Consider the following 26,670-nt stretch of genomic DNA (forward strand, 5'->3'; position numbering starts at 1 on the left):
CATCATGGGATCATGCATTTGCACAGAGGCATGCTTTGCCGTCTTGGTTGGCTGCAGTTCTCTGATTGGTAAAGCTTTCTCTGCTGGACCATGGGAAATGTAGTTGTTTACCATGATTTCCGCTATCAAACATGATCTTTAAACAAAGAAGTTGAAATAATGCAGATGGATGGCCTCAACGGAAGCATATGCCATCGATGAACAACCTTGGAGCTCAAGGTAGGTCTGTCTTAAAAGGTTTATAAGTTATTGTTGAAAATCAATTAGTCTATGAAAAAATTTATGGGATTTTTAATTCTGGACCAGAGTGTCAGCTCTATTGTTGAGCAAAGTAAAAATAAAATCAAGGCAGCATGATGCAGTAAGACTTTAGTTCTCTCAACAACTTAATTGTCCTCAGTAACATTGCTTTGTTTAGTTAGTGTAAATGAGTTTGTTCTCTAAATTAAAGAATTATTGAGAGAACTACCAATTTCTTGTTCAACCAACTATCAATTCGTAAGGCAAGAACTTTCATTTTGTCACCATTTCAACTATTTTTACATGAGGTTAACGGCAATCTTTGCCTCTGAAGAGAAGAATATCTTTGCAAAGCAAGAAAGTACGTACACAATTATTTGACAGAAACGTAATAGAACTCAACCCTTTACACACACACAAAAAAAAGATGAGCTCCTAACATCACCACACAACCATTGAATAAGTGGCAACAAAAACAACAATAACAGCATAAAGATGCCAATAAACAGCAAAAAACTAACCACATAATGTATTAATGTTGCAATGCATGCTGGGAACTTGCAAATCAGCAAATGTACATGAGATTTTTCATTCAGACAACATTTTTAGGCTGGTTGGGACAACATTTGGAGGAATATTGTTGGTCAAACATGTATTTCTATGTAGATTAAAGTAATTCACATTTCGTAGTATCTAGTACAAAACAAGTCCAATAAATATTGAAGGAGGTATTCAAGACATTTCTAGGAACAACATTTTAGAGAACTGGGGACAGGTTTATTTGATTGGGTAAGCAAGCATCCACCTAGCAACGCATTGAAAAAAACACTCCTTACACCTTAGCAACCACATAATGCCCTGGCAACTAGCAGCGAGTTTGCACTCCAAAGTTTCTTACGAAAATGTAAAAATCCAGCACTCGCTGAACACTTTATTAGGAACACTATGGTTCTAAAAAAGTGCCTGATGTGGTCTTCTGCTGTTGTAGCCAATCTTCCTCAAAGTTTGACGTGTTGTGCATTCTGAGATGCTATTCTGCTCACTACATTACAGAATGGTTTTCTGTGTTACCATAGCCTTTCTGTCAGCTCAAACCAGTCTGGCCATTCTCCGTTGACCCCTCTCAATAACAAGGCGTTTCAGTCCGCAGAACTGCTGCACACTGGATGTTTTTAGTTTTTGGCACCATTCTTAATAAACGCTAGAGACTATTGTGTGTGAAACTCCAAGGAGATCAGCAGTTACAGAAATACTCAAACCAGCCTGTCTGGCACCAACAATCATACTATGGTCTAAATCATTGAGATCACATATTTTTTCCCAATGTAATGATTGATGTGAACATTAACTGAAGATCCTGATCCATATCTGCATGATTTTATGCTTTGGAATGCTGCCAAACAATTGGCTGACAAGATAATTGCATGAATACACAGGTGTTCCAAACAAAATGCTCAGTGAGTGTATAATTCCTCAAAGTCACAAGATAAAAAAAGATAAAAAATAAAAATGTAGATACTGCTTTTTGACTTGATGCTTAAACACTTCACCAATCCCTCATTCATTAGCAAAAATATTACATCATGTTCCAATGACTCAAACAAATGAAAAAGAAAAAACTAATTCAGACAAATATACTGTACATCTGAAAAAAGAAAAAATGCATGGAAAAACATGAAGGTGTTCAAGCTCCAGTGGAAAAATCTGAGTAAGTGTCCACCCACAGCCATCGCTCTGAGCATAGGGGATGCTGAACTTAGTACATCCCTTTCTATTTAACGCCTCTGTAATGATGCTGAGAAACATGGGAGCTCTTTTTATGGGTGTTGAGAGAGAAAATGTGAGTGTAAAATTGAGTGAAATGGAGTAGGAGGATAAGTAGGTGGATGAAAAGCAAAAACTTCTTTCAACTCTTTTTTCTGCCAAGCTCTATTCAGGATAATGCAATTGAAATGACAGGTAATTGCAGTGGTGGTAATTACAGTAATGCTCATCCCACGATGTACAGGAAAATTATGTATTCATAGATAAAATGCAATCAATTGGTCCAAACCAATCATTTTAAATGTGCACTCAGCCATTGTCAAATTCGGCAAATATCTCCTCACAGTCTGCTAGCTCTCTGTTCTGTGGGTGGGCTGAAAAAAATCAAGTATTTGTACACAGCCTTGGCTCTGTAAATGGGACAAAAACAAAGTGGATAGGACCGATCCATAGAACACAACTCCAGCCAAACATCAACAGGAGGTGTTTATTGTGCGTGCACAGTATGGGAGTGGGGGCAGAAGGAGAGGGAAAGTTATTAGAAAAACAATGGAAAATCTGGCTGATGCAAACTTTCTAAACTCCAAGGAGGACAAATGGCTGAGAAACAAACTAAGAGAAAAAGGTCAGATGAATATAAACTAAAAAAAGAAGGATTATGATAAATCGAGGCCTAGGAGCCATATCAACATCGGCAAGGCTTTTCAGCAGTGGAGACCTCAGAGAGGTAAAATGCTTCAAGACGGATGCAGAAGTTGCTCTTTTTCTTCTCGATAGGTGGGTAACATAAATCTTGCTATGTTTCACAGAACCCATATAAGCTGTTGTTGTGATGTTAGATTTAGTAACAGGGGAGTTGTGAGTGTCTGGAGCCGGTGTGTTAAACCGCCTCGACTTCTCTGCAAGTTATCTTAGCAACAGCATCTTACCGATTTTGGGAGGGGGGCTGATCTTCCAAAGTAGCACTGATGAGGTGTGTTTGTTTTGTCAGTTGAGTTCAAATATCAACAGTGTTTCCCAGGAATAGTTGAGTGCATCTTTAATCACTAATAATATATCAAACCAAGTAGCATTTGAAAACAATTGATGCTAAAAATTCTTCCCACAGTAATTTTTTGTTATTACTTCTAGCCAGCTTTTAATTTTTTTTAAGTGTGGCTAAAGTACTCTATGGGGCCATTATATCATTCTGGCTTTATAATTCTAATCTTCAATCTGACCCTACATACAGTAGAATTGATCACTACAAATAATTACAGATTCCGTAATAATTTAACTGCCTATGATTAGAGTTATAGAGAAATTGCCTTTTTAAAAGCTTTAATCCTTTGAAGTCTCATCTTCATATTAAGATGATTTGGTCAGTGACAGAGACGATCTGAGACAATGTTAGTGTGTAAAGTGTCTATATTTTCCCTGCATGATAATGACAGGTCACTGAGACAGCAGAAGGTGGTGATGGTAACCACAGACGCTCAGACCAGGTGAGCAACCCTCATTCTTATTTGAGTTTATGATGCACTAATGAGCACCTTTAAACTACTGCCATGGCAAAAAACAACAACAAAAATACTTCTGGAATCCCCAGTAAACAACCAGCCATTAAGTAGACGATTTAAAGTGTGCTTATACTACACTAATCACAGGGCCAAACACAGAAGCAAACCTGAGGTTAAGTTCTTTGCGCAATGGACTTGCCAGTGATGGGGTTCAAACTGAAAGTTAGCGGGTCCATGTCTTTAACCACTATGCCACACCTCATGAACACTCAGGGAATCTGGTTCATATATTAAGGGGGACAGGCTAGTTTGAGTATTTTTGTAACTGCTGATCTCCTGGGATTTTTATGCTCAACATGCTCTAGAGTGTACTAAGATTGGTGTCAAAAATTAAAAAAACATCAAGTGAGTGTCAGTTCTGTGGACAGAAATTGTTGATGTCAACGGAGACTGGCCAGACTGACAGAAAGGCTAAGTTAACACAGATAAATCTGTGAGCAACTGTAGTGGGCAGAATAGCATCTCAGAACGCACAACAGGTCGAACCTTGAGGCAGATGGGCTACAACTACAGAAGACCAAATCGGGCACTTTATTAGGACCATAGTGTTCCTAATAAAGTTCTCAGTGTGGGTATATCTTAATATTCTATTATTGGTCTAGTTATACATTTTATGGCATAAAACCTTTTTGTTTATATTTATTTAGCTTTATTGAGTTATAGGTCATAAATTCTCAATTTAATTATTTATATGTAAATGTGTTAGTGAAAAAGTATTTGACATAAAAGCTTGACAGTTTTTTGTGGTTAGAAAAAATACGCTCTCATAAAGGGAAAAATGTCCCTGAATCAATGTTTATTTCAGACACTTTAGGGAATGGAAATGGAACATTCAGAATTTTAAAAGACTTAAAAGACTAAATAATTTTAAGACTTAATGCCTCAAAATTAATAAAGGTTTTCTGATTTAAAAAAAATGTAGAGTTCATTCAGAGAGGTTTTGTAAAACTGTTTGAACCATAGTGTCTATGTAAGTGGTCTTGATAATTGGACGGTAATGCTACATGTGTAAAACAAAATGTATATTTCCCCTCTACTGATATCTGCTTATGTAAATAACAAAGACAAACTCAGCACAGCTATTTATACTGTCTACAAGCAGCAGGGCACCTGCGTCTCTTCTCAGTTTTTCTCATGCAGATGTGACCTCTCATGAACAGATGGCCAGAGACTGGCAGAGTGGGAAGAGAGCTGTTAAGACGAGGTGTGAATCCAAAGAAAATTTTGAAATTACTCACACAGATTAACATGCTCCCCAGAGATATACAGTGGACCAATTACCTTTCTATAACCTGTTAACGTGCGCCCCCTTGTTTTGAGCACAAACCTAAAAGGATATACTCAAAATACAATGGCTGTAGTTTATCCCCACATTGTATTACAGGCATAATCTTGGTCTCTTTTGAAAGGCGACACTTGGAAGTTTGTTGTTAAAAAGTAAAAATCAATAAAATTTATGAAAAAAGAAATAGCTAGAAAAGCTCACATTTATTGTAAATTAATCAGATTTTTACCCATAAATATTTATAAGAAATAATATATGACACTGATATTGTTGATGCATTGAAACATAATGGAAGGAAGCCACAAGTCTGATAATGTTCCATTTCAAATTTAAGGATGATAACTTTAAAATTGTTAGTTATATGAATAATTTTCCAAGACTATGTCTTGTGATTCTGGCCGCAAATATAATTAGCCATTAGCATAGTAAACATTATAAAATAAACAATATCTTGAGCATATATTTAACTTCCAATCAAAAATGTTATAGCAGTGTGTTTTAATGATCTCATGTGGATTCCAATCATACATTGAGACAGAAAGCAGATTATTGGCAGATGAAGATGATAGCAAGTGTATATATCTTTTGCAATTACAGCTACAGAACTGTCAATAATCTTTTACAAATACCAGAGACTGCATTGAAATAATAGACAAACCATATATTTTTGTAATCCTCTATTTATTTACAATAAGTTTCAGCAGTCAACTGATTCTTTTTATCCTTAATACGTAATTTATCCTACTATAGTATGGGATGGGGGGGACAGATAAATGAATTTGTGCGCCTTTTAGCTTCGTGGAGGTTTGGAAATTAACTTATGAAAGAATTACAGCATGTCAGCGGATCATATCGCATAATTTAGTGGAAAATTGACATTAATAATCATTCTTAATTAAGTAAATAAGAGAATATATCAAAATGTGTACACTGTTGGACTAAATGTTCTATTGGATGCTGTTCACTGAAGCCTGCTATTGACAGCTCGTATGGAGTTGAATAGGTACATGAATCTTATTAATGGTTTCATTTACAAAACTCTCACTTTAATATTTTGAAATGTTGACATAAATTAAGAAATGACTCAGGCAGTAACATTTCTAGTTGTGTCCTCAAAACATACACCATATTTCACTGTAAGATCAGAACACGTTTTTTTAAAACCTCTTTGAAATGTGACAATGTTCTAACAACTTTGCAAAACCCATTATCAGCACTAAGGCCTACTGTATGCTCAGAGATTAAAAAGTACCTTTCCAGCTCGCACATGCTCCTCCCCTTGTCCAGTGACACCCTGAAATAAAAATTATTTGGATCATTTAGTTGAATCTGACTAGAAACACACTGCTACTCTCTTGTGGTGGGTACATGTAAATACACCAAGAATTTTACTTGATAATGGAAGAATAATTTAACATGGTACATGACACATTCCTAGAATTCATGGTGGCTTCAGGTTTAAAATAATAATAATAATTGATGCATCATAGAAAAAATATAAAGTACAAAAATAAATATACAGTATATACTTAATTGATTCCTGAGAGGAAGTTCAGTAATAAATTATGAAAACTTTACAGTTAGTGGAATAAAACAAAAACAGCTTATTTTTGTACCTTGCGTTTCAAAAGACCTCTGAGGTCTCCAGCCTCTTTCAGTTTGGACTTGTATAACATCCAGCGATATCGCAACTCCTCTTGTTCCACATCCTGTTCTGCTGGATTATTCTGCCGAGCAGCCATCAACTTATGGAATTGTGTCTGACCCCAGGTGACATTGGCACGTAAACCCTACACACAAATCATAGACAGAGTCCGACTGGCAGGGGGTGGTGGGGTGGTTAAAAGTCTGGACTGATAACCAAACGATAATTTTTCTTCCATTGAGCAAAAAAGGAAATGTTTAGCAGAATGTTTAAGCTGTTCTTTTCCATACGATGAAAGCAAATGGTTACTGGGGTTGACAATAGAGGTCGGCCGATATATTGGTTTTGCCGATTAATCGGCACCATTAACAGATTTCCGGAACTAACGGTTATCGACAAAAATCCACACCAATAGTTTCCCTGTTGCGCCCGGTTTTTAAAGTTTTAATTAGACACATCATCTAAAAAAAATCAGTGCTCCTACACAAGACTCTGAATAAACAAAAACAAAGGGAAACAGACATTCATCTAGCACAAGAAAAACAAAAGCATTCAGTGTAAACAGCCCCTTACAGTTGGTGGAGGTCTTTGGCTGTTGTGTCTTGCTCTCTTATAAGCGTTTCTCAGATTAAACAGTGAGTGTTTTTAAACTCTTTATCAGGAAAGATGTTCAACTTGGAAATGTGTGTCTCCGGAGAGCCTCGCGTTCGGTTTCAGTCTGTTGTGGACTGTCTGTTTGAACAGCCCCTGGCCTGGGCTCATAGTCTGAGCCACTTCACCACCAAGTTCAGCCAAATACCACTGCTATCTGGGAATACTGCTCCTCTAGATACAACTGTTCTGAATTAAAAAAAATGTGGTATTTCACTGTTATTATGAAGCTTATGAAGAGTCTGGAGTAGTAATCAGTGACACCATATGAACTGTCTATTGAAGCATAGTAAAGGAAAACTTTTCATTTTACTTTTGACTTAACATTTGAGAATATGGACTGACTAAAACTTTTCATTTATTTATTTTATGCACATTAGATGAAAATGAAATGCTCTTAACAGCCAGGATAGGAATGTTCTATGCAATAATATAACAGTGCTGAATGGTTTATGTATATATTGCGCCCTCTTGTGGACTAAGGAAAATTTCTAAAATTATATTTGAATAGTTCATATATATTCATATTTATTTCATTTAAAAGTACAATACATTTTCATGGTTCAGTCAGTACTGTTTATTTTTGTAATAAAGTTCAGCACTATTTTACTTTTTTCAAAAAAATTTCATTAAGTATCAATTTTAAAAAATATTGGTTGATTAATGTTATTGTCAGGTACTAACCAACTTAGTTTTCATATCGGTAAAATCCACGATCGGTCGAGTTGACAAGCTTCAAAAATGATTGAAAAGCACCATAAAAGTGGTCCATATGAATTGTGTGCTATATTTTTTACATACAACATTTAGTTCCAGTCATCGAATCTGTTTGGATGACAGACGTTCCATGAGTGCTACAGCAGTACTCAGACACTTTACGGTTTATATCATTCCACTTGTGTTTGCGGCATTCTCAGCACAGATGTGTAAAAGAGCTCCCAGGTATGGAATTTATCCCTGTGACATTAAAGAATTTAGCCAGCAGGTGGCGACAAAGACCATTTTGTATGTTAACTTATGTGCAAGTTCATTTGAATCAGTGCTGCCAGTCAACGAGCGGCTTCTTTGAAGACATCAGCAATTGCCTCTCACTCCATAATCGCTCAGATTACTACTAGACTACAGCTGGGAAACACAGTTAAACTAACAACTTCAGCAATAAGGCTTATCACAGCTGAGAGGCATAACAGGCTAAGTAATCACACATACTCAAGGTGCTTACCTACCGGAGTACGCACACACGCACGCACATCATAGCAGTGCTGATGTTGGGCCAAAACAGCATAATTGCTTGTGTTATATAGCTTTAATATATTTATATGCTATAAGAATACAAAGCTTGACAACCCCTGCAGGCATCTCTTATTTTATATTGTAAATTATATGGAAAGAGGACAATTTTTGTTCAATGGAAGAAAGTCATACGAGTTTGGAAAAACATGACATTAGACTTGGCATGACAGCCTTTCTCATAAACTAATTATTTTAAATCCAAAATTACTGGATAAGTGGCAGTTTCCATTTGCAAACAGGCAGGTCAAATTATTAACCAAATTATCTGGGCATGTTGTCAGCTGTAAAGTATTAGAAAGAAGCATAAAAATCATAACATGAAGCCCGTCTGTGAAAGGTTTTCAAGAATTATTCTAATTCTGAGCAACAACTGTGAACAAAAACAAGGTATATGACAGTTGGCTGTCAGCTAAACTTCCATCTGATATGACAGCTGACTGGTAGCTTGAAGTGAAGCTTGCATTTTTCAGAGCCTGAAGTGAAACCTGAGCATGTTTAACTTTTAAAGCTGTCCCTTAGTAAATAATCGCAGAACTACAGGTAAAATCACATATATTTAAACGTATATACAGCAGACTTTATACTAGAATGTCACTGATATGTAACTTTATCTAGTGAACATTAGGGCGCATACTATGACCAAAGTAAAACATCAAACCATGCGCTGTTAAATAAGATATCAAAGCTTTCTCACAAGATTGTTTTTTTTACTCAAGCACTATTTTATCCTACATGAAAGTTGAATCAAAAGCAGAAAAAAGGAAGCAAAAAAATATAACAAACACCACCAACCTTGAGTGTATTCTGTCTTATCCTCAGTTCTTTGGCGCTCAGGGCCCTTTGGTTGTTCAGAATTCCTGTGAGTTTGTAATTTTCTTTGTGAAGCCACTCATCAAATTCTCTCCACAAGGCCCCCGTGTCAGCATGATGCAAGGGCCCCTGAGAGCCCATCTATAAAATAAAAGACGAGACATTCATCTGTCTGTGTACGAGTCTACACAGGTGAGGTATTGCTTCATTTGCTCAATGGGAACTGGGTGATATAGCTTAAAATTCTATCTTGATATCTTGTGACAATATGCAGAAATAATGTATTTGCTCTGAAATCTTTATTTAATCCTTAATTAAAGTTCATATAATATGGGAGCATGCCATGTAAATAAACCCAAACTCCAAAACTGTCATTCTCTGTGCGGTCGACTGTTCAACCAGTCGCGGAAGAGACCCAATGTGAGCGGGAGTCGAGACCGGGAGAGATTTAAAGTTCCGCCAGCTGATGTGCACTCTTAACACGGAGACGCTCGTCTCTCACCCCGACTGTCTGCAGCTCGCAATGTCATCATCATGAGATCATCATGATAAGTTCATTCTTATGTGAAAAATAACACAACAACAATAAAATGCGTGTGTATGAATGTATATATATATATATATATAGGTTTTGGATATGCATTTTATGGTTGAAATGTTTACAGTGTTCAGTGACTAAAATGTCAATATGACTAAATGTTACTAAAATATGACTAATATGTCAACAGTTTTCATTGACTAAAACTACATTAAAAAGCCTAGTAAGCCAAACAAAACAAAGCACAATTACAGATGTGTTTGCAAGTGTCACGCCATATGACAAGTCTTCAGAGATATAAAGAATTTTAAATTATGACCTAACAGACATTGTAGCCAATTACAGTTAAATTATTTATAGCAAGATGTCAAATATAGTAAAAATGAGATATAACATACAGTAAGAATATTGTTAAAAATAATTCAGTCTTGTACATTGTTTTTCACTAAATGAGCACAAGAAAGAAAGTTATTGAATTATTTTAATGTATATGCACGACTATAACAATACATAGTATTTACAGCAATATTTACCTATGAATGTCTAACTAAAACATTTTACATGTTCACGAAAATGTAATCATAACGGCATTTTGCTACTTAAAGTTGACTCAGAGATACCATCTCCCTCGCAAAAATAGCAAAACAAAAAGGGTTATGGAAAATTTGTCTAAAAACAATCTTTTTAGGAAATGTACAGTAATGGCCAAATAAAAAGTATGTACAAATATAATCGCAATATTCACAATGTTGTTTAATATTTTATTGCCAGTCAATTTTTATTTGTATATCGCTTTGCAAATCACATATCGTTTCAAACCAGTGTGGTTAAAATGTGATTGTAGATTACTCCTTAAAAATATTATTTGTATTTACATTTTCAGCAAATACAGTATATTGGGAATAATCAGTATATCGCCCAACCCTAATGCAGACTAGTGATGGAAATCGTATGGAATTCACCAATTCCGATTCCTGTTAATGATTACGTTTCCTAAACGATTCCAGAAACACTTCTTTTAGCAATTTGAAGGAAGAAATATTTGTAAATATTAAATGCAATTCTCATTGGATTTATTGGCCTCATCAGTTACCAAATGATGATCTTTTCAGATTAAATTAAAACAGATTCTTGCTAAAGAAGAGTTTTTAATGAAGATATTTTATTCATTAGTTTATAAAATACCACTAATTACAATTAAAACTCATATCTTCTACACTTTGTCATATAAACAAGCAATTAGTAATTACTCTGATTTGATGCTCACAAGTTGGACAAGGTGAAAAGAATGACTTGCATTTCAGTTATTAAAACAATTTGTTTGAAAAGTAGCATGATATATTTTGCTCATAAGAGTCATTAGTTTGGGAATCAGACTACCCTCAATGGGTAGTCTGAAGACTACCCATTGAGGGTACCGCACCACCACGAGGAGTGAGAATTGGGCATTCCAAAATAATAATAATAAAAAAAAAGAAACGTTAACAGAACTGAAAGTGATGAAAATCACATGGTGCGCTATTTTTCTTAAAAATTGAACCAGGTCCCAAGAAGGACCGGTTCTCTGTTCCCAATCCAATGCTGGCTGTCACAATAAAAATAACATATTTTAGTGGTCCTAACCTGAGTGTCACCAACTGAGTCGTAAGCCAACGTGGTCTCTTTTGGTTTGATTGCAGATGGCTGCATCCTTTTCTGTGCATCAGCAGTGTGAGCTCCACTTAAAAATCCATATTTGCCTTGCATGTCCAAATCTTCAATCCCGGAACCGCCCATGTGTTCTTCAACCCATTCTCCAGTCCTTCCACCACTCCTGGTCTCATTCTCCCTGAGAAAGTTACCTCCAGAAGTGACTGCATCCACCTCATCATACATGGAGCTGTCATGGTAACCCCTCTCCCTTCTCCAGACCTCTGGACCTCCTGATCTTCGGATATTTTCAGGGAACACTACTAGAATCTGATGTTGAGTTGCTTCCATGTTCCTCTCCAACTCTGAATGACTTGATTCTGATCCTTGGTGGAACCGTCCATCAAGCTTCTGATGGCGATGCTGTCCTGTTACCTCAACACCTGTGGCAAGACCACCAGCCCCTTCAAAGCCTGAAGATCTTACATGTCCTGATCCCTCATGGTGCCCGTCTGCCCATCTGTCCAGGAAGTCAGTTGTGTGTGTCAGGGAATCTTGCCCCCCGATGACAGCATGTCTATTCAAAAGACTAATATGAACATATGGTGAATATTACAGAGTATTAAAAACAAGTTCATAGTTCACTAGGAAACATTCTTCAATCTATTTTTTCTTCTGTTAATAATAGTGTAAACATACAGTGGCCGATATTTGGACACTGAAAAAAAAAAGTAATCTCATTAGATGATACTTTTAAGCAAAGTATTTCACATATATTGTTTAAAATAATTTGGACACTTTCAGGTTGTCATATTTAGTGAAACATGTCTAATCGTAATATGATGAACTACACCTGTGGTTACTTGAGGGGAAATTACTTCACACATCCACTAAAAATAACATTGGGACAGCTGGTTCAATGCATCAAATGAAATGGAATTCAGACATTTTTAAGTGTAGCTTACGTGTCCAAATATTTTGGGGGCCACTGTAGCACTGTAGCTCCTTTAGCAAGCAACAAAAATTGCAATGAGCATTACCGAGTGAATTGGTTGTACAGAAAGTACAACCTCTAAAGTTTTCATGTTCCTCAAACCTGTACAGATTGAGACTAAGCGTGTGGAGGGACATCCAGGATTCACGGAGGCGTTTAAGGTCTTGCAGGATGTGAACTTTGCCCTCCTCAGAGGTCTTAGCCAGCACAGTCTGACCCTGAGCTTCAGTTTGATGAAGCTGTAGTTCCTTCTGTGGAAACTCTCCTAGCGCCCTCTAGAGGACAACAGTAATACAGAGATCGGTGTGTGCAAGACCTTCTTCATTTGCTAAATAATGCAAATATGCAGACACTGTCTGAGAGAGGAGAGATTAGGTGAAATCAAAAAAGCCAAAACATGACTTTTCAACTTTGTGTTATTACAGTATCCAGATATTTATGAAAGGGATATGAGTTTAGATTTTTTCCCCTTATAAGATTTACCATGGAATTCATAACTTCCAACGAAATACAAGTGCAGCAACAACAATCTATAAAATCAATAAAAATGCATAATAAAAGTTGACCATAAACAGCATTAGCGATTAGTTGGGACTGTGTTGTCATATCATTTATATTTTACACCATTTTTGCACACAGTATATAGTGTGCATATTAGGGCTGTTAATGGATTAGTTTTTAAAAAACAAATTAATATAGTTATTAAAGTTCTATTGATTAATTGCAATTAATCATGGTACAAGGTACATTAAAACATAATCATAAATATATTTAATTTATACTTTGCATCAGAGTCTTGCAAGAAATTGGTATGTCATCATTTATTTTAATTATTGTATAGTTTTTACAGATAAGTGTTACAATATATATATATTTTTTTTACAGGTATCAATCTATGATACAAGTATATGTATACATCAGCGTTTCCACTAAGAAATGTTGGTGCTGGCCAACATGTACAGGAACAGTGATATAATAAGGACACAAGCAAGTTCAATTAATAATAAATGTTCAATCATTATAGCTGCTTTTCCATTACATTTTTTTATGGAATTAGCATCCAATTAAAAAAAAAATAAAATAAATAAAGGTCAATACAAAAAGCTAAACTGCATTTTTCCACATATCTTTTAGTTCACAAAGAAATTTTAAAATAACAAATATCATTATGTTATGTCATATAATTTCTCTCATTTCATTCTCTTTATTTTTATGACTGTTTTTATGAAGGTAAAAAGTGCCTAAATGATCTGCATGAGCACAGAACGCTTTGTAAAGGTGTGAATCAAGTTGCAAGCATAAGAAAAAATATTAACAATACTTAAATGCTTTGCATAAGTGTAATTCATGTGTTGTGATTCTGTAATTTGGTTTAACAAAGTAAATTGGTGTGTATTCTTCTGACTTTTTTTTCCCACTTACACTTTTGACTTTTACAATTTCTCACTGAAAAGAGTTTTGGACGTGCAAGGGGGAAGGCGGGTCTACCTTCTTCTTGTAACTATCCAAATTAGGTTTTTGTTGACCAGTTTACTCTGACCTGATTGGTTTAATAACATGATAGACAGCTTCTTCATATGGCTCAGTGTCGTTCCTCTAGGTATCTCTCCTCTCTTAAATATTAAACTGAAATATTAATTACCTTCATAGAACAGAAGCGTTTTGATGTCGACATGAAGTTAAATGTGTTCAGCATTTCTCTACAGCATGAGATGCACATAAGCCTGGTGTCCTTCTCCAGAACACGGCAACACAAAGCTGTTTTTAACGAGATCCTGAAGTGAGAAGCATTCGCCCCAGGCATGCGAGGCGGGAATAACGCAGGCTGCACACTTGTGGCATCAACTAAAGGGGTGGCTAATGCTTCATGTCAATATCGTCCCTGGACATTGTGTCTGACAATTTTAGAATTTGGGACATTTTAACAGTAAATTTTTTCTTCAAAAAATAAACAAATTATTTACCAAATAACAGAAACCCTCGTAAACATGCCATAAAATCAGTTGACATGGTGTAATTAAAAGTTGGGCTAAATCTTCTGCCATTTTCCAGTGGACTTTTTTAACAAAAGAATCAAATAGGCAGATTCAATTCACAAGTTTTAAATGGCAAGATAAACTTAAGTGTATATAAGGATATTGCATTAAATCGCATAAAAAAAATGTTTAAGTGTTAAACATGCAACTATTAGCGCGCTAAATTTCACGACGTTAGAACATATACTGTATATTGTGTTTTGGTTTAAAAGCTTCAATTTGCACATTGTTTGAAGAAGAGCATTGGACAAGATATGAAATATTTTTCTATGAAATGCTGATGGTCAATTTTTTTCTTTATCCGATTAATAAAAACTAAAATAAAACTTTTTTAATTAATCAGATACCAAAACAGCTGTTAGTTGTTGCACTTCAAAATAAGAAGCTTTTAAAATCTTTCTGGAATTTTATCTTTCTTTGGCACAAACATCACCAAATAGAATGGCAAAAATATTTATTGACAGTATTTGCATGGGAACTATAGTTATCATAGTAAATTTGTATAAATGGTTGCGGTATCAAGATGGCAGGAGAGCTTGTGGCCGTTACCTCAGCCTCATGTTGCCGGTTACCGATGCTCCATTCTCCATCTGACCCACAAAATGATTCCAGCTTCTGCCTCATGATCATTAGCCACTTCTCCAAATTCAGAATGTTGTCATGGAAACTCTTATGTTCTGCAATGCTCTCCTCACTTTCATTCACCTTCATCTGGTAGAAACACCCATACATACACATGTAAATACATACAAACATGATTGCTCCAGAACAGACATCAAGGATTTTGGTGCAATACAAGACCGCTATCTGTTTTCAGTAAATTAAAAATAAAATCTGCTCGGCCACAAGTGCGCATTAAAAATGAAGTAAGGGCCACAAGTGCGCATTAAAAATTAACTAAGGGGGGTTTGATCAAGGCCTTCATAGTCATCGTCTTCATCGCCATCATGATCAACACACAGTAGGAGGTATGGAACCAGGGGTGTGATTGCTGCGGTTTCTACAGATCTTCAGGATTAAATCAGAATCACTTGAGAAGCTGGGCATTTTTTAAGTGACTAGTAAGAAGATATGAAGCATCCCACCTTCTCATTCTGAATTTCTCATCTCTATCAATTAGAGATGGAATTTTAAAAAGGAATGGTTCCGCAAAAATACATATTCTTTCATCAGCTGACCCTCACATCTTTTCAAACCTGTATGACTTTCTTTCTTTCGTGGAACACAAAAAGAGTAATTCTGAATAAGCAATTTTCCATAAAATTAAAGCTATTTAATGACAACAAAAGCTCCATAAAACTACTTCATACGACTCGTATGCTATATTACTAAGTCTTCCGAAGCCATAAAATAGCTTTGTGCAAGGAATAGAATGAAACCTTAAATTCCTTTCTACTGTAGATTTCAAATAAAATATAGAGCCATTGCTTTTTGTCAGAACATAAGAGTGAGCAAATTATGACAGAAATGTCATTTTTGGGTGAACAATTAAATTCATGTAACAAACTAAGAAATTGCAAGTGGAACTTGGAGTCCTTTAGATATCAAATTGGAACCTTTATTAGAGCGGATCTTACCCGAACCGCCTTATAAAGCAGTTTCCAGTCAGCATACAGAAGCTCAAACTTTGTCCTGTTCGTTGGGCTGGATGACACCAGCGTCTCAAGAGCTATGATATGCGCCTCACAATCCTCTAAGTCTCTCCTAATAACCTGCAGAGAGAGACACTCTTTAACATTCAAGCTATCACCAGCAAGCCATTCCTGCTCCCACCTGGACAATCCACACTGAACAGCCAGTGCAAACACATTGAGCTCAGCGTGACACAACTTTGAGCTTCCTAATTTATTCACATGACTGTTTTAATGTGTGCCGAAAGACGATTTAATCAAAAGTCACTGTACATTTATAGCATACCCCATGCAGAGATTAAAACCAAAACATCTGTGTAAAAAGAAATTCCAAGGCTGTGTGCAAAGCAAAACTTTTTGTTTTAACTCGGAAAGAGCTATATGACCTATGTGAATGTGCTGCTCACCCTGAGCTGGTCTGCCTGGCTTTTCTTGGCTAGAATGTCAGGTTGGAGTCCGTCCACAGTGAGGAACCTCTCCTTTATGGAGGTCAGCTTTTTGTGTATGGAGTCATAGGCATCTGAAAAGTCCTTTGTCTTTGATATCAATCCCTAGGGAGAGCATATGCGACAGCACATGGTTATGGGAGTTAAGACAACATTACACATTTTTAAGAGGACAGTCATTCACGTTATAGTCTCAGCAATGCATGATAGAGTGGGTACTTATTTTTGGACAGATGGAAAGTATGATAGCCTGGGGTTTAATCTACATGCAAAAATTAATATAAAGATATTCTCAATATTTTTGGACATTTCTAATATATATATATATATATATATATATATCTCACACACTATTCATATTCTTATAGAAAAGTGATTCAAAAACTAATAAAAAACAATATTGCAAGGTCCTTTTTTTACTTAAAACAATGAGCGCGTATACATGTACAATCTTACATCGATTATGCTTAAAGCTGCACTACTAGGGGGCCTGGGTAACTCAGCGAGTATTGACGCTGACTTGACCCCTGGGGTCGCGAGTTCGAATCCAGGGTGTGCTGAGTGACTCCAGCCAGGTCTCCTAAGCAACCAAAATTGGCCTTATGGTATAAGATTTTGCACCAAATATGACCCAACAGCTCAAAATAAAAAAATCATTGTAGGCTTACCAGACTGATTCAGAAAGACAGGGATTTAACACTGATTTTTTTATTTTATGCTCTTGCTCAATAATGGATATTTATAAATGTTTGTAAAAAAAAAAAAAAAAACTTTAATAAGCCGGCAATGTGCGTGGTCATGTCAAAGCCTTAAACAGCTTTCCTTTATTGGGATAAGATCATAGACGATTTAACCAAAATTTGTTCAACAAAGGTAGATTTTTGCCCATTACCCAGATTTTGCATTTGAATTTTAACACCTTTACCAGCACTCTTACTGGCTTATTCAATATACGCAAGTATTGTGTGAATGTCTGTTTATTAGAGCTGTCAGAATTAACACATTAACGCATTTACTGTTAATACTGCATAAATACTTGTGTGAAGGGCGGAACCTTTGTAATGAGTCCACCTGGAGTCATTACACTGACTGGAAGGGCTTTTCAAGATGAGTTCAAAGCTCAGGCATTGACACTGACACGAATCATGAACACTTCAGCTTCACGATTGCTGTAACAAAGCGGATAGCCACAGTCAGATTAATATCATGGATGATGAGATTTAATGCCCATTGCAATGATTATGCAACCTATTGGGAAACTAGTTCTTTCAATTAGTCAAACTCCCACTTAGACTTTGGGAAACATTTAATTTTACGCAAATTGGTGCTGTTTATGTTCATTTCTTTTGAAAGGCTTTGTTTGGAAAATGTTAATAAAGCATTACATTGTTACATATTGTTTTGTTTTCTTTCCTGAGATTGAAATAATGCATTTTGACAAGAAAATAAGTATATAGTGTCAAATTTCAGCACTTTCAAAATCTGCAATTAATCGCGATTAACTACAAACAATTATGCGATAAAAAATGTCATTGACTGACAGCACTACTGTTTATATTTTGACATCAAAGCAGATTATGGTATTTTATGTAAAATATGTATTTTTTTAATAAGTAGATTTTTTACAGCTATCAGTGTAAATATTGCTATGCATGTAAACACCCTCAATGTTTAAAATAAAGGTAGGCCTTTCACACATTTGAGGGATTTACAGTCTTGTACAGTTTGCAATGTACATTGTCATGAAATAAATGTACATTTACATTTACATTTTATGCATTTGGCAGACGCTTTTATCCAAAGCGACTTACAGTGCACTTATTACAGGGACAATCCCCCCGGAGCAACCTGGAGTTAAGTGCCTTGCTCAAGGACACAATGGTGGTGGCTGTGGGGCTCGAACCAGCATCCTTCTGATTACCAGATTACCAGTTACGTGCTTAGACCACTACACCACCACCACTCCGTACAAAAAATGTACATAAAAATAGCATTTATGTTGGAGTAGTATTGCTAGTCTCAGTTCATGTTTTTTGTATAACATTATTTGGTACTTAGTAAAAAAAAAAATATATATATATATAGTAATCTAAAAGATTACTATATAACCTGCCTAACTTTTTTTTTTTTTTGCATAAATAATTAATGAGCCTCTCTTTGATTCTGAAGCAGACCTTGACATCACAAATTTATTTTCCAATTTTGGATGTAACTTTCCAGTACATGCTAAAGAACTTTTTGGCAACTACATACGACTACTAGACATAAATGCACTGATCATGTAAATATTATTTAAAAATGTAGGTAATGCACTCAATGCAATTGATTCTCTCTCCATATTTGACAGCAGCAGAACAAGTTTTTGAGTTAGAAAATTTTAATTAGTAACAATCGTGATGGGGCTTCTTATTTTCTCCATCACGGGATCGAAATGTTCATTCCCTATAAAGTGCAATAGAAACAATATTTTATATCTGTTGACTAATTTGTTGATTCATAGCCAGTAAAACCACCCACCTCTACTGACATTAGGGCTGGGCGATATGGCAAAAATATCAAACTTATGGACAATTCACGACTAGATTTTTTCATCTTTTAAATGTACTCAAACATGATTGAAATGGTATGTTATTTATTAGAATGCAAGGCAACCTGGTTAGAGAAAGCCAAGTTATTTTCTTTATAGGAAACAAAGGTGTGCAAGAAACATTTACAAATCCAGGACAGGGGGAAGTTGTCAACAGTGTAAATGTAAAATAAATTAAAATGTAATGAACCCAGATGTTCAGATATAATTAAATAAAAAAAGCTACACAATAATTAGCCAGTGTAGGTATTCATTTGATCTAAAACAAGTCTATCTAGAATGTTATCTAGAAATCAATAAATTATCAAGTTTATCTGGAAAGTACTCATTGTATATCAAACAATTTGTGTGTATTTTCATAAACCCAAGCAGATAGAGATGCACCCTCTAGTGGTTCATGCTAAGCAGCACAGCAATATGAAATAATTCATGACAATTAAACTAGCAATGTTTGTCAAAATGATCACGGACCAAATGTTGACTATACATGCAGTACACTTGAAACACGTCACAGAACAAAGCAATAATTAGCAATCTATCTGAATCATCATGGCAAAAGGAGCGGTGGTTGATTGATTATCCCATATAGCCTCTCCAGGATTTGAAATTAAGCAGATCTTGGGTATATAAAGCTGCAAAGTGGACAAAAGTGTCTGTCTAAACAAAACTATGCATGTTATAGCTAATCTACAGACATATCAAAAAAGATTGTTGTTGTAGCTCAGGCATTTTGGGCTGTGGCTGGTGGGGTACCTGCAGGCGGTTCTTGCGCTGTTGGAGCTGGCTGTGGAGTAACTCTCTCTTCCTCATATCCCCGCTGAGCTCCTCTAACAGATCATCCGCTTTCTCCTGGCCAAAAACAGAGCCGAGTAGATCACGCTTCACTTGGAGCAAACTCAAGCGCTCTTGCAGCTGCACACTGTTTTTAAGTAACTTCTACAAAGTACAAAAGAACAAAGAGCACAATCAATAACTTCAAAGACAACAAAGGGCTTTCATAGAAATAAGAATTTAAAGAAGGCTAAATGCTTTGCAGATTGTATCCAAAATGTAGCAAAATGAAAATATAGTGTGCAGCTTGTTTTTCTTAATTCAAAGTTGAAATCAAAGACATCTGGTGTCAAGAATGGTGAATGGAAACATCAGAATGAAATGTCTAAAACTTGTCCAGCAGTACAATCTTTAAGGGTGTAAATTTGCTCGGACAATGTTTTCAATGTTTCTTCACTAGACAGAACTGGCTGTTGATACAGTTCTCCCGATTAGATTCCGATTCACAAGCCTTTATATTCAGATTGTGATTTGATTCGACTCTATATACTGTATTTCAGTAATAATGTAATATAATTTTGCTAACATATGAAATTAATTAAGCCCCAAAGTCAATTATACTGGGGAACTTCTAACTAGATACATTATGAAAATGTGCAGTGTGTATACATATATACACACACACAGTATATAATTTTTTTTTTTTCATTTCATAATTTTGCATTTCACATTTTTGCTTTTTAAAAAGGTACAAATCCATGTATTCCATGAATAAACATGACTTCATAAAATTGCATTTATATTGCATATACACTGTATATTCTTACATGTTTACTGTTTACATGCATAATTTATTCTATTTACACTGATTTGTAGAACATGTGTTAAAAATATGGTTGATTTTTACAACTGAAAATAGGCATGCAATTTAGTTTTAGGTAAGAAATGAATTCATAAAATAATTGGTATTATTATTGTGGCGGGGGCGTGGTTGGGTGTCCGTCCAGGAGAGGAGAAGCAGTAAGGATTCGTCCCAGGGTGTCCATTAGGTCTAACAGCTGTTTCTTGTTGCAGTAATATGGGAAGAGCGATAAGGAGCTTATGTCAGAGCCCAGGGAAAGTGTGTGTTGCACAGCAGTGTGGTACATTAGTGTGTTTGAAGAAAGCCATCTATGATTATTATGTGTGAATAAAGAGTTGAACTTACTTGAACCTCGCTTCTTCCTTCCCATCCTGACCAGTCCAATTCATATTATATTAAGAGTGAATTCAGGATCAAAATTCATGTGAATTCAAGGGTAAAATTTGGCCACTTTTTAAAATGCAATTCATTGTGTAAAAAAAAAAAAAAAATGGATGACTTTCCCTGAATCCATGTGAATTTTGCTCCTAATTCTGAACCCTAATCATCAAGGAACTCAATATTGAGATTCACTGTCAAGTCCCTAAAAAGTAAAAAAACTTTGGCAAGAAATTTTTGTCTGTGTAAACTTTACCTCGATATTCTGCACGAGCAGAGCGATATGAGAGAATTCAGTCACATCTGAAGAGGCCTCCAAAACCTGCGAAACTGTCTGGCTCCACTGGCTGAAGCCATACAGAGGGTCCTGTAGTATCTGCCGAAGAGCTGTCTCACTTTCAGAGGACAGTCTAAAAGATCTGCCCTTCACACTACAACAGGACACAAAACAACTCTTTTAAGTAGTCCTATACAGTATAAGGCTTTGAGTTTACAGGGATTCCAACACAATTGAATAAATATATGTGGTAAACCCCTGTGTAATGCCCTAATTATGTGAAGCGCTTACAACGTTGACTAGGCCCCATGAGTGACATCACAATGACTGTAACACAAAGGGGAAGGTAACCTTCCTGTGACAAGCCTCCCATTGTGTCAGTGGTGACGGAATGTTTACGAATGACAGTATCAATAGATAACGATTAATAAAATATACATCAAAGCCTCATGTGCCCGAGGCTCTCTGTGGGTGAGTGACTGCTGCTCACCTCTGGTATTCCTTAATCACTGCAAGCATCTCATCAGACAGAGCTTTGGAATCCTGTGGGAATCGGAATAGCTCTTTCAACCGGGATTTCAGCTCTTCCACCCTGGGCTCCTCTACGATGAGCTTGTTACGCACACCCTGAAATGCGAACGTGAAAAACAAATCAATAAAACGAGTAAACACATGAGTTCATAATGGGAGTTCATCCAAATGGGATTAATGCATAATTTCTCCACATGGGGTCCAAACAGTTTTGATTGATCTAAAAAGGTTTTCAAAGTTTTCAGTTCTTCCCCACTGTCAACAGCGAACTAAATTCAGTTCAGTTTTCACCAACTACAATGGATTAAGGGTATTTTGATAAAAGCTTAATTATACTATAATTTATGAGACAGAAATTAAGTCATACAGGTTTTGAACAACAAAAGGGGAGTAAATTTGACAGAATTGTTATTCAAGTTATTCACCCTCATGTTGTTCCAAATGTAAACCCATTTGATTTTCTAATGCAGGACACCAAAGATGTTTTAATGAATATCTCAGGCAGTCTTTTCAATACACATCAGTACCAGTGGATAATGTCTCACTTTAAATCTTATAAAAGGGCCCAAAAGTGTTATAAAAGTAGCCCATGCAACCCATGCCTCATATTCAAAGTCTTCTGAAGACATATCATGGGTTTTGATGAGAAACAACATGAAAATGTATGCAATTTTCATTAAAAATAATTACAATAAAAAAAAACTATTGGGATAATCCAGTAAGTAAATTAAATACTTTTTCCAAATAAAACTAAGCAAATAGTGCATACATAAAAAAAATAGATATGTAAATATCTGGAAGCCAGCTGGACTTGCACGCACTTGCATACTCCAAAGATGGTGCCCACGACACGCACATGAAACACAGATGCGCGTGTCAGATGAGAATCATATCAAGCGCTTTTGAAGTGCCAAACGCTAGTTGAATGTCACTGATTTTGCTCTGGCGGTCGCCGAAAATGCTAATGCCATAAAAACTCTGTTCATGTTTCATAGATTCTCTATCTCACATGAAGCCCTGCCCACTGATAGATAAACCCACGCTGCGCACATGGACATTTACATATTGCGATAAACACGATATAGCAAAATTTCTATCGATTGACACCTTATATCGTCGCCACGATATCGCCCAACCCTACCACCGACTGAAGAGAACAAGACCTTAAGCACAACTTTGGGTAGGTGTGACACCCTCGGCCAAAATCAAGTTGTTCTGAACTGGCTAGTGATCCAATGGCTTGAATATACTGTTATTGGAAGGATTTTAGGCCCATGAGATTTAATTTGTGGATGGGCTCCCCATTGCAACGTTGCAGAAATAGAAACCAAGTCAAGGATAGAAGTCCCTGACAATCGTTGCATGTCGCTGTTTGTTAGGACAAAAACTCTGATTAACAAGGAAAAGTTCCCTTTTATCGCATGTAGCTTCACGACTGGCTAAAACATTGTGTTACAAATAAGAAATAAGTAATTCGGGACGGGTTTGGAAATTACATGAGGGTGAGTGAATTATGATAAATGTTTCTTTTTTGGGTGAACTATTCCTTTAAATGCATTAAAAAGTAAATAAGCAGTTGTGTGGCCATCAGTGTGGAGGTATTCCATCCCATTAAGCAAAACAACTTGCAGAATTCCATTTACAAGTTCACAAACTGCTGTCACACCCCACATTGAGGCATTCCCTAAATCACTAATGTGCTGTCACAAAAATATGCTGAGCCTCCAACTCTGCCCTTCAGCAAGACACGGTCTTTGAGAGTGGTGCAAATGAGTGGACCAGAATGCTAACCGTGTGCATCTTCCATTGAGCTACAATGTGTTCCTCGGTCCGCTCTGCATCTCTGCTCTCCAAATCACTGCTGAGGGTCTGGACCAGGGTTCGAATTTGCACGAGATCTGACCACAGCTGTTTACAGCGGTTTGAATACTCGCTCTCAGACACAAGTGAGCTCTGGAGCTGTTCATGAATCTCCACCAGTGCCTGGCGTAATCGCTGCCAGGCCAGCCTCAACTCCACCACCTCTTCTGTGATCTTCTCTGCACCTGCTGGAGACGTGTTGGTCATCACCGCCTCAGACAAGCCTTCAATGTGCTGGAGAGTGAGCTCTTCTTTGGCTATACTGGCATCCAGCTTCTGATAATGGTCGGAAGAAACATATATTTAAATACACACAGAATCTCAAAGGTCTTCCTTTATGCGAAAAATAAGGGTTTAAGTATTTAATTGGAGAGCCTATCCTGTCAAACTCATTTATTTAAAAGGATCAAGGAAAATTTGATGTTTCATGATATGACCCCTTTAATATAGAAGCCTAGCACTGCAAAAAAAAAAAAAAAAGGAAAATGAGGACACAAATTTTAAACAATGGCTAAAAGCTGGAATTATGTTTTCACAGTCTGACAAAGTAGGAATAATTTTCCCAGTTGAACATTCTGACTTCCCCTCCCCAAAAGAAGTAGGTCATTGTACCTTCAGGGCTTTAAGTCTATTCTGTGTTGTGTCCTCCACTTCGCTGAAACGGCTGACTTCCTCTGTTTTAGAAACCAGCCAGGTTTGGAATTTATGAACACAACTTTGGTATTGCTGGTGCTCCTCTACTATTTTCTGTGCTAACGCCAACATCTCCTGCAAATAAAAAGTAATGCAATACGTTACAAAAAACACATACAGACATGAGGGTAGCTTACTATTCTTTAATATTTAATCAGAAAATGAAAATTCTCTCATTATTTACTCACCCTCACTCCATCCCACATATGTATGACTTTCTTTCTTCTGCAGAACACAAATGAAGACTTTTAGAAGAACAGATCAGCTCTGAAGGTCCATACAATGCAAGTAAATGGTGACCAGACATTTCAAGCTCCAAAAAGCACATAAAGGCAGCGTCAAAGTAATCCATATGACTCCAGTGGATTGATCCATGTCTTCAGAAGCGATATGATAGGTGTGAGTGAGAAACAAATCAATATTTAAATCATTTTTTACTATCAATCTCCACTTTCACATTCTTCTTATTTTGTTTTTGATGTGAAAGTGGAGATTGAGAGTAAAAAAAGGACTTAAATATGTATCGGTTTCTTATCCAAAGTGTTTGCATCACTTTAGAAGACACATATTAAATCACTAGATTCTAATGGATTACTTTTATGCTGCCTTTATTTCATTTTTGGAGCTTGAAAGGTCTGGTCACCATTCACTTGCATTGTATGGACCTAGAGAGCTGAGATATTCTTCTAAAAATCTTTATTTGTTTCAGCTGAAGTAGGAAAGTCATATACATCTGGGATGGAATGAGGGTGAGTAAATTATGAGAATTTACATTTTTGGATTAACTATACCTTTAATGTATTACACACTCAGAGCAATAAAGAAATGTTTTACTTTCAAATAAGTCTGATTTGCATTCTGAATTATCAAGTTATATTTTTTTAATTATATTGTCAGCTATAATTTATAAAGACCTGAGTTCATACCTTTTGACCAATGAATTTCCATTACTTTTCCAATTGTTTGGATTACTGGATAAGGATTTTATAGTCATTATTAGAGGTTACACTCTAGTCTTTGAAATATTACAGAGCTGACCAAAATAACAAATATTTATTGACCATAGAAAGTTCCATAACTTTTTAGATTTTAATAATTTCCATGACTTTTCAAGGTCTGAAAATCATGTGTTTAAAATTCTGATACTTCCAAGTTTGCCATGATTGTGGGAACCATGAAAGACCGACCTATATTTTATTCTTTCATAAGAACTATATGTTTGTCAGAGGCCACACACGTTCCAACATGTCAGTGACAGTGATGTGGAAATTAAGGGCAGAATATTCTGTTTTCATATTGAAACAAACGATATGTATACCCAGCAAGGTTAAGTGTAAAAACATGGAAGACAAAATATTACATGGTTCCATACTGAGGAGCCTTATATAAAATTCACAAAACAAACATGGACTTAAATAAAACACCCAAAACTCTTAAGCAAACTTTCTGAAATGAGTAAACACGTTTTTGAATTGGCATTTGGGTGTCAACAATAACGTTCCACTCATTGATATCAAATATTTATTTGATCTGTTTCATGTTTACCTGTGCTCTGTCTCGAATGTGGTTGTAGGCATCTTGAAGTGCCTTCTGAGACTGCTCATCTACACCGGGGTCTTCAGTGCGATTATACAGGGCTGCAGCCTCATCCAGGAGCCTCTCCAGAAACTGAGCCTGTGCTTGGATGTCACTGTGCATGACCCGAAGATGATCCACCTGCCAAAGTTTCTCCTGCAGTCCCAGCTGCATTTCAAGTAGTGGTTCCAGGGCCCTGTGCATCTTCTCCAGCCACATCTCAAACTCCTCATGGGCCTTAAGGTATTCGCTCCAGTGTAGCCACACCCATTCGATACGACTAAAAAAAACAAACAATCAAATAAACAAACACAAATGCAAATATATCCTCCTGACACCCAACAAATAGATTTAGCCATTTATGTTTTTTCAATTATTAGCAGTTTTGTTGTATAAGCAACATATTACAAAGATGTTTTTAAATCTACTTATCTATCCATCCACCCATCCATCTCAGGATGTCTTCCTTGAGATACACTAAGACTTTAAACAGCAGCATGCTCTCAGTGATATTGACAAAAAAATTGTCATCTGCAGATGCTATTCCGCTCACTAAAATTGTACAGAATGGTTATCTGAGTTACCGTAGCCTTTCTGTTAGCTCAAACCAGTCTG

The 26,670-nt window shown here is 36.2% G+C and overlaps 1 protein-coding gene across 1 annotated transcript in view; it reads right to left on the minus strand.

The window, feature by feature from the left end:
* LOC127657260 (nesprin-3-like) overlaps nucleotides 1-26,670 on the minus strand; it is a 35,532-nt gene that overhangs the window by 4,405 nt on the left and 4,457 nt on the right. Inside the window, exons 4-17 of the mRNA XM_052145978.1 lie at nucleotides 26,026-26,335; nucleotides 24,400-24,555; nucleotides 23,719-24,063; nucleotides 21,887-22,023; nucleotides 21,376-21,550; nucleotides 19,862-20,044; nucleotides 16,483-16,626; nucleotides 16,022-16,156; nucleotides 14,994-15,155; nucleotides 12,511-12,683; nucleotides 11,409-12,003; nucleotides 9,230-9,388; nucleotides 6,465-6,638; nucleotides 6,101-6,142 (exon numbers count right to left, since the gene is read on the minus strand). Of these exons, the coding sequence (XP_052001938.1) occupies nucleotides 6,101-6,142; nucleotides 6,465-6,638; nucleotides 9,230-9,388; nucleotides 11,409-12,003; nucleotides 12,511-12,683; nucleotides 14,994-15,155; nucleotides 16,022-16,156; nucleotides 16,483-16,626; nucleotides 19,862-20,044; nucleotides 21,376-21,550; nucleotides 21,887-22,023; nucleotides 23,719-24,063; nucleotides 24,400-24,555; nucleotides 26,026-26,335 (2,890 nt within the window). The remainder of the gene's footprint in view (nucleotides 1-6,100; nucleotides 6,143-6,464; nucleotides 6,639-9,229; nucleotides 9,389-11,408; nucleotides 12,004-12,510; nucleotides 12,684-14,993; nucleotides 15,156-16,021; nucleotides 16,157-16,482; nucleotides 16,627-19,861; nucleotides 20,045-21,375; nucleotides 21,551-21,886; nucleotides 22,024-23,718; nucleotides 24,064-24,399; nucleotides 24,556-26,025; nucleotides 26,336-26,670) is intronic.

This window comes from Xyrauchen texanus, chromosome 16 (genome assembly GCF_025860055.1).
Source record: "Xyrauchen texanus isolate HMW12.3.18 chromosome 16, RBS_HiC_50CHRs, whole genome shotgun sequence".
Taxonomy (NCBI): domain Eukaryota; kingdom Metazoa; phylum Chordata; class Actinopteri; order Cypriniformes; family Catostomidae; genus Xyrauchen; species Xyrauchen texanus.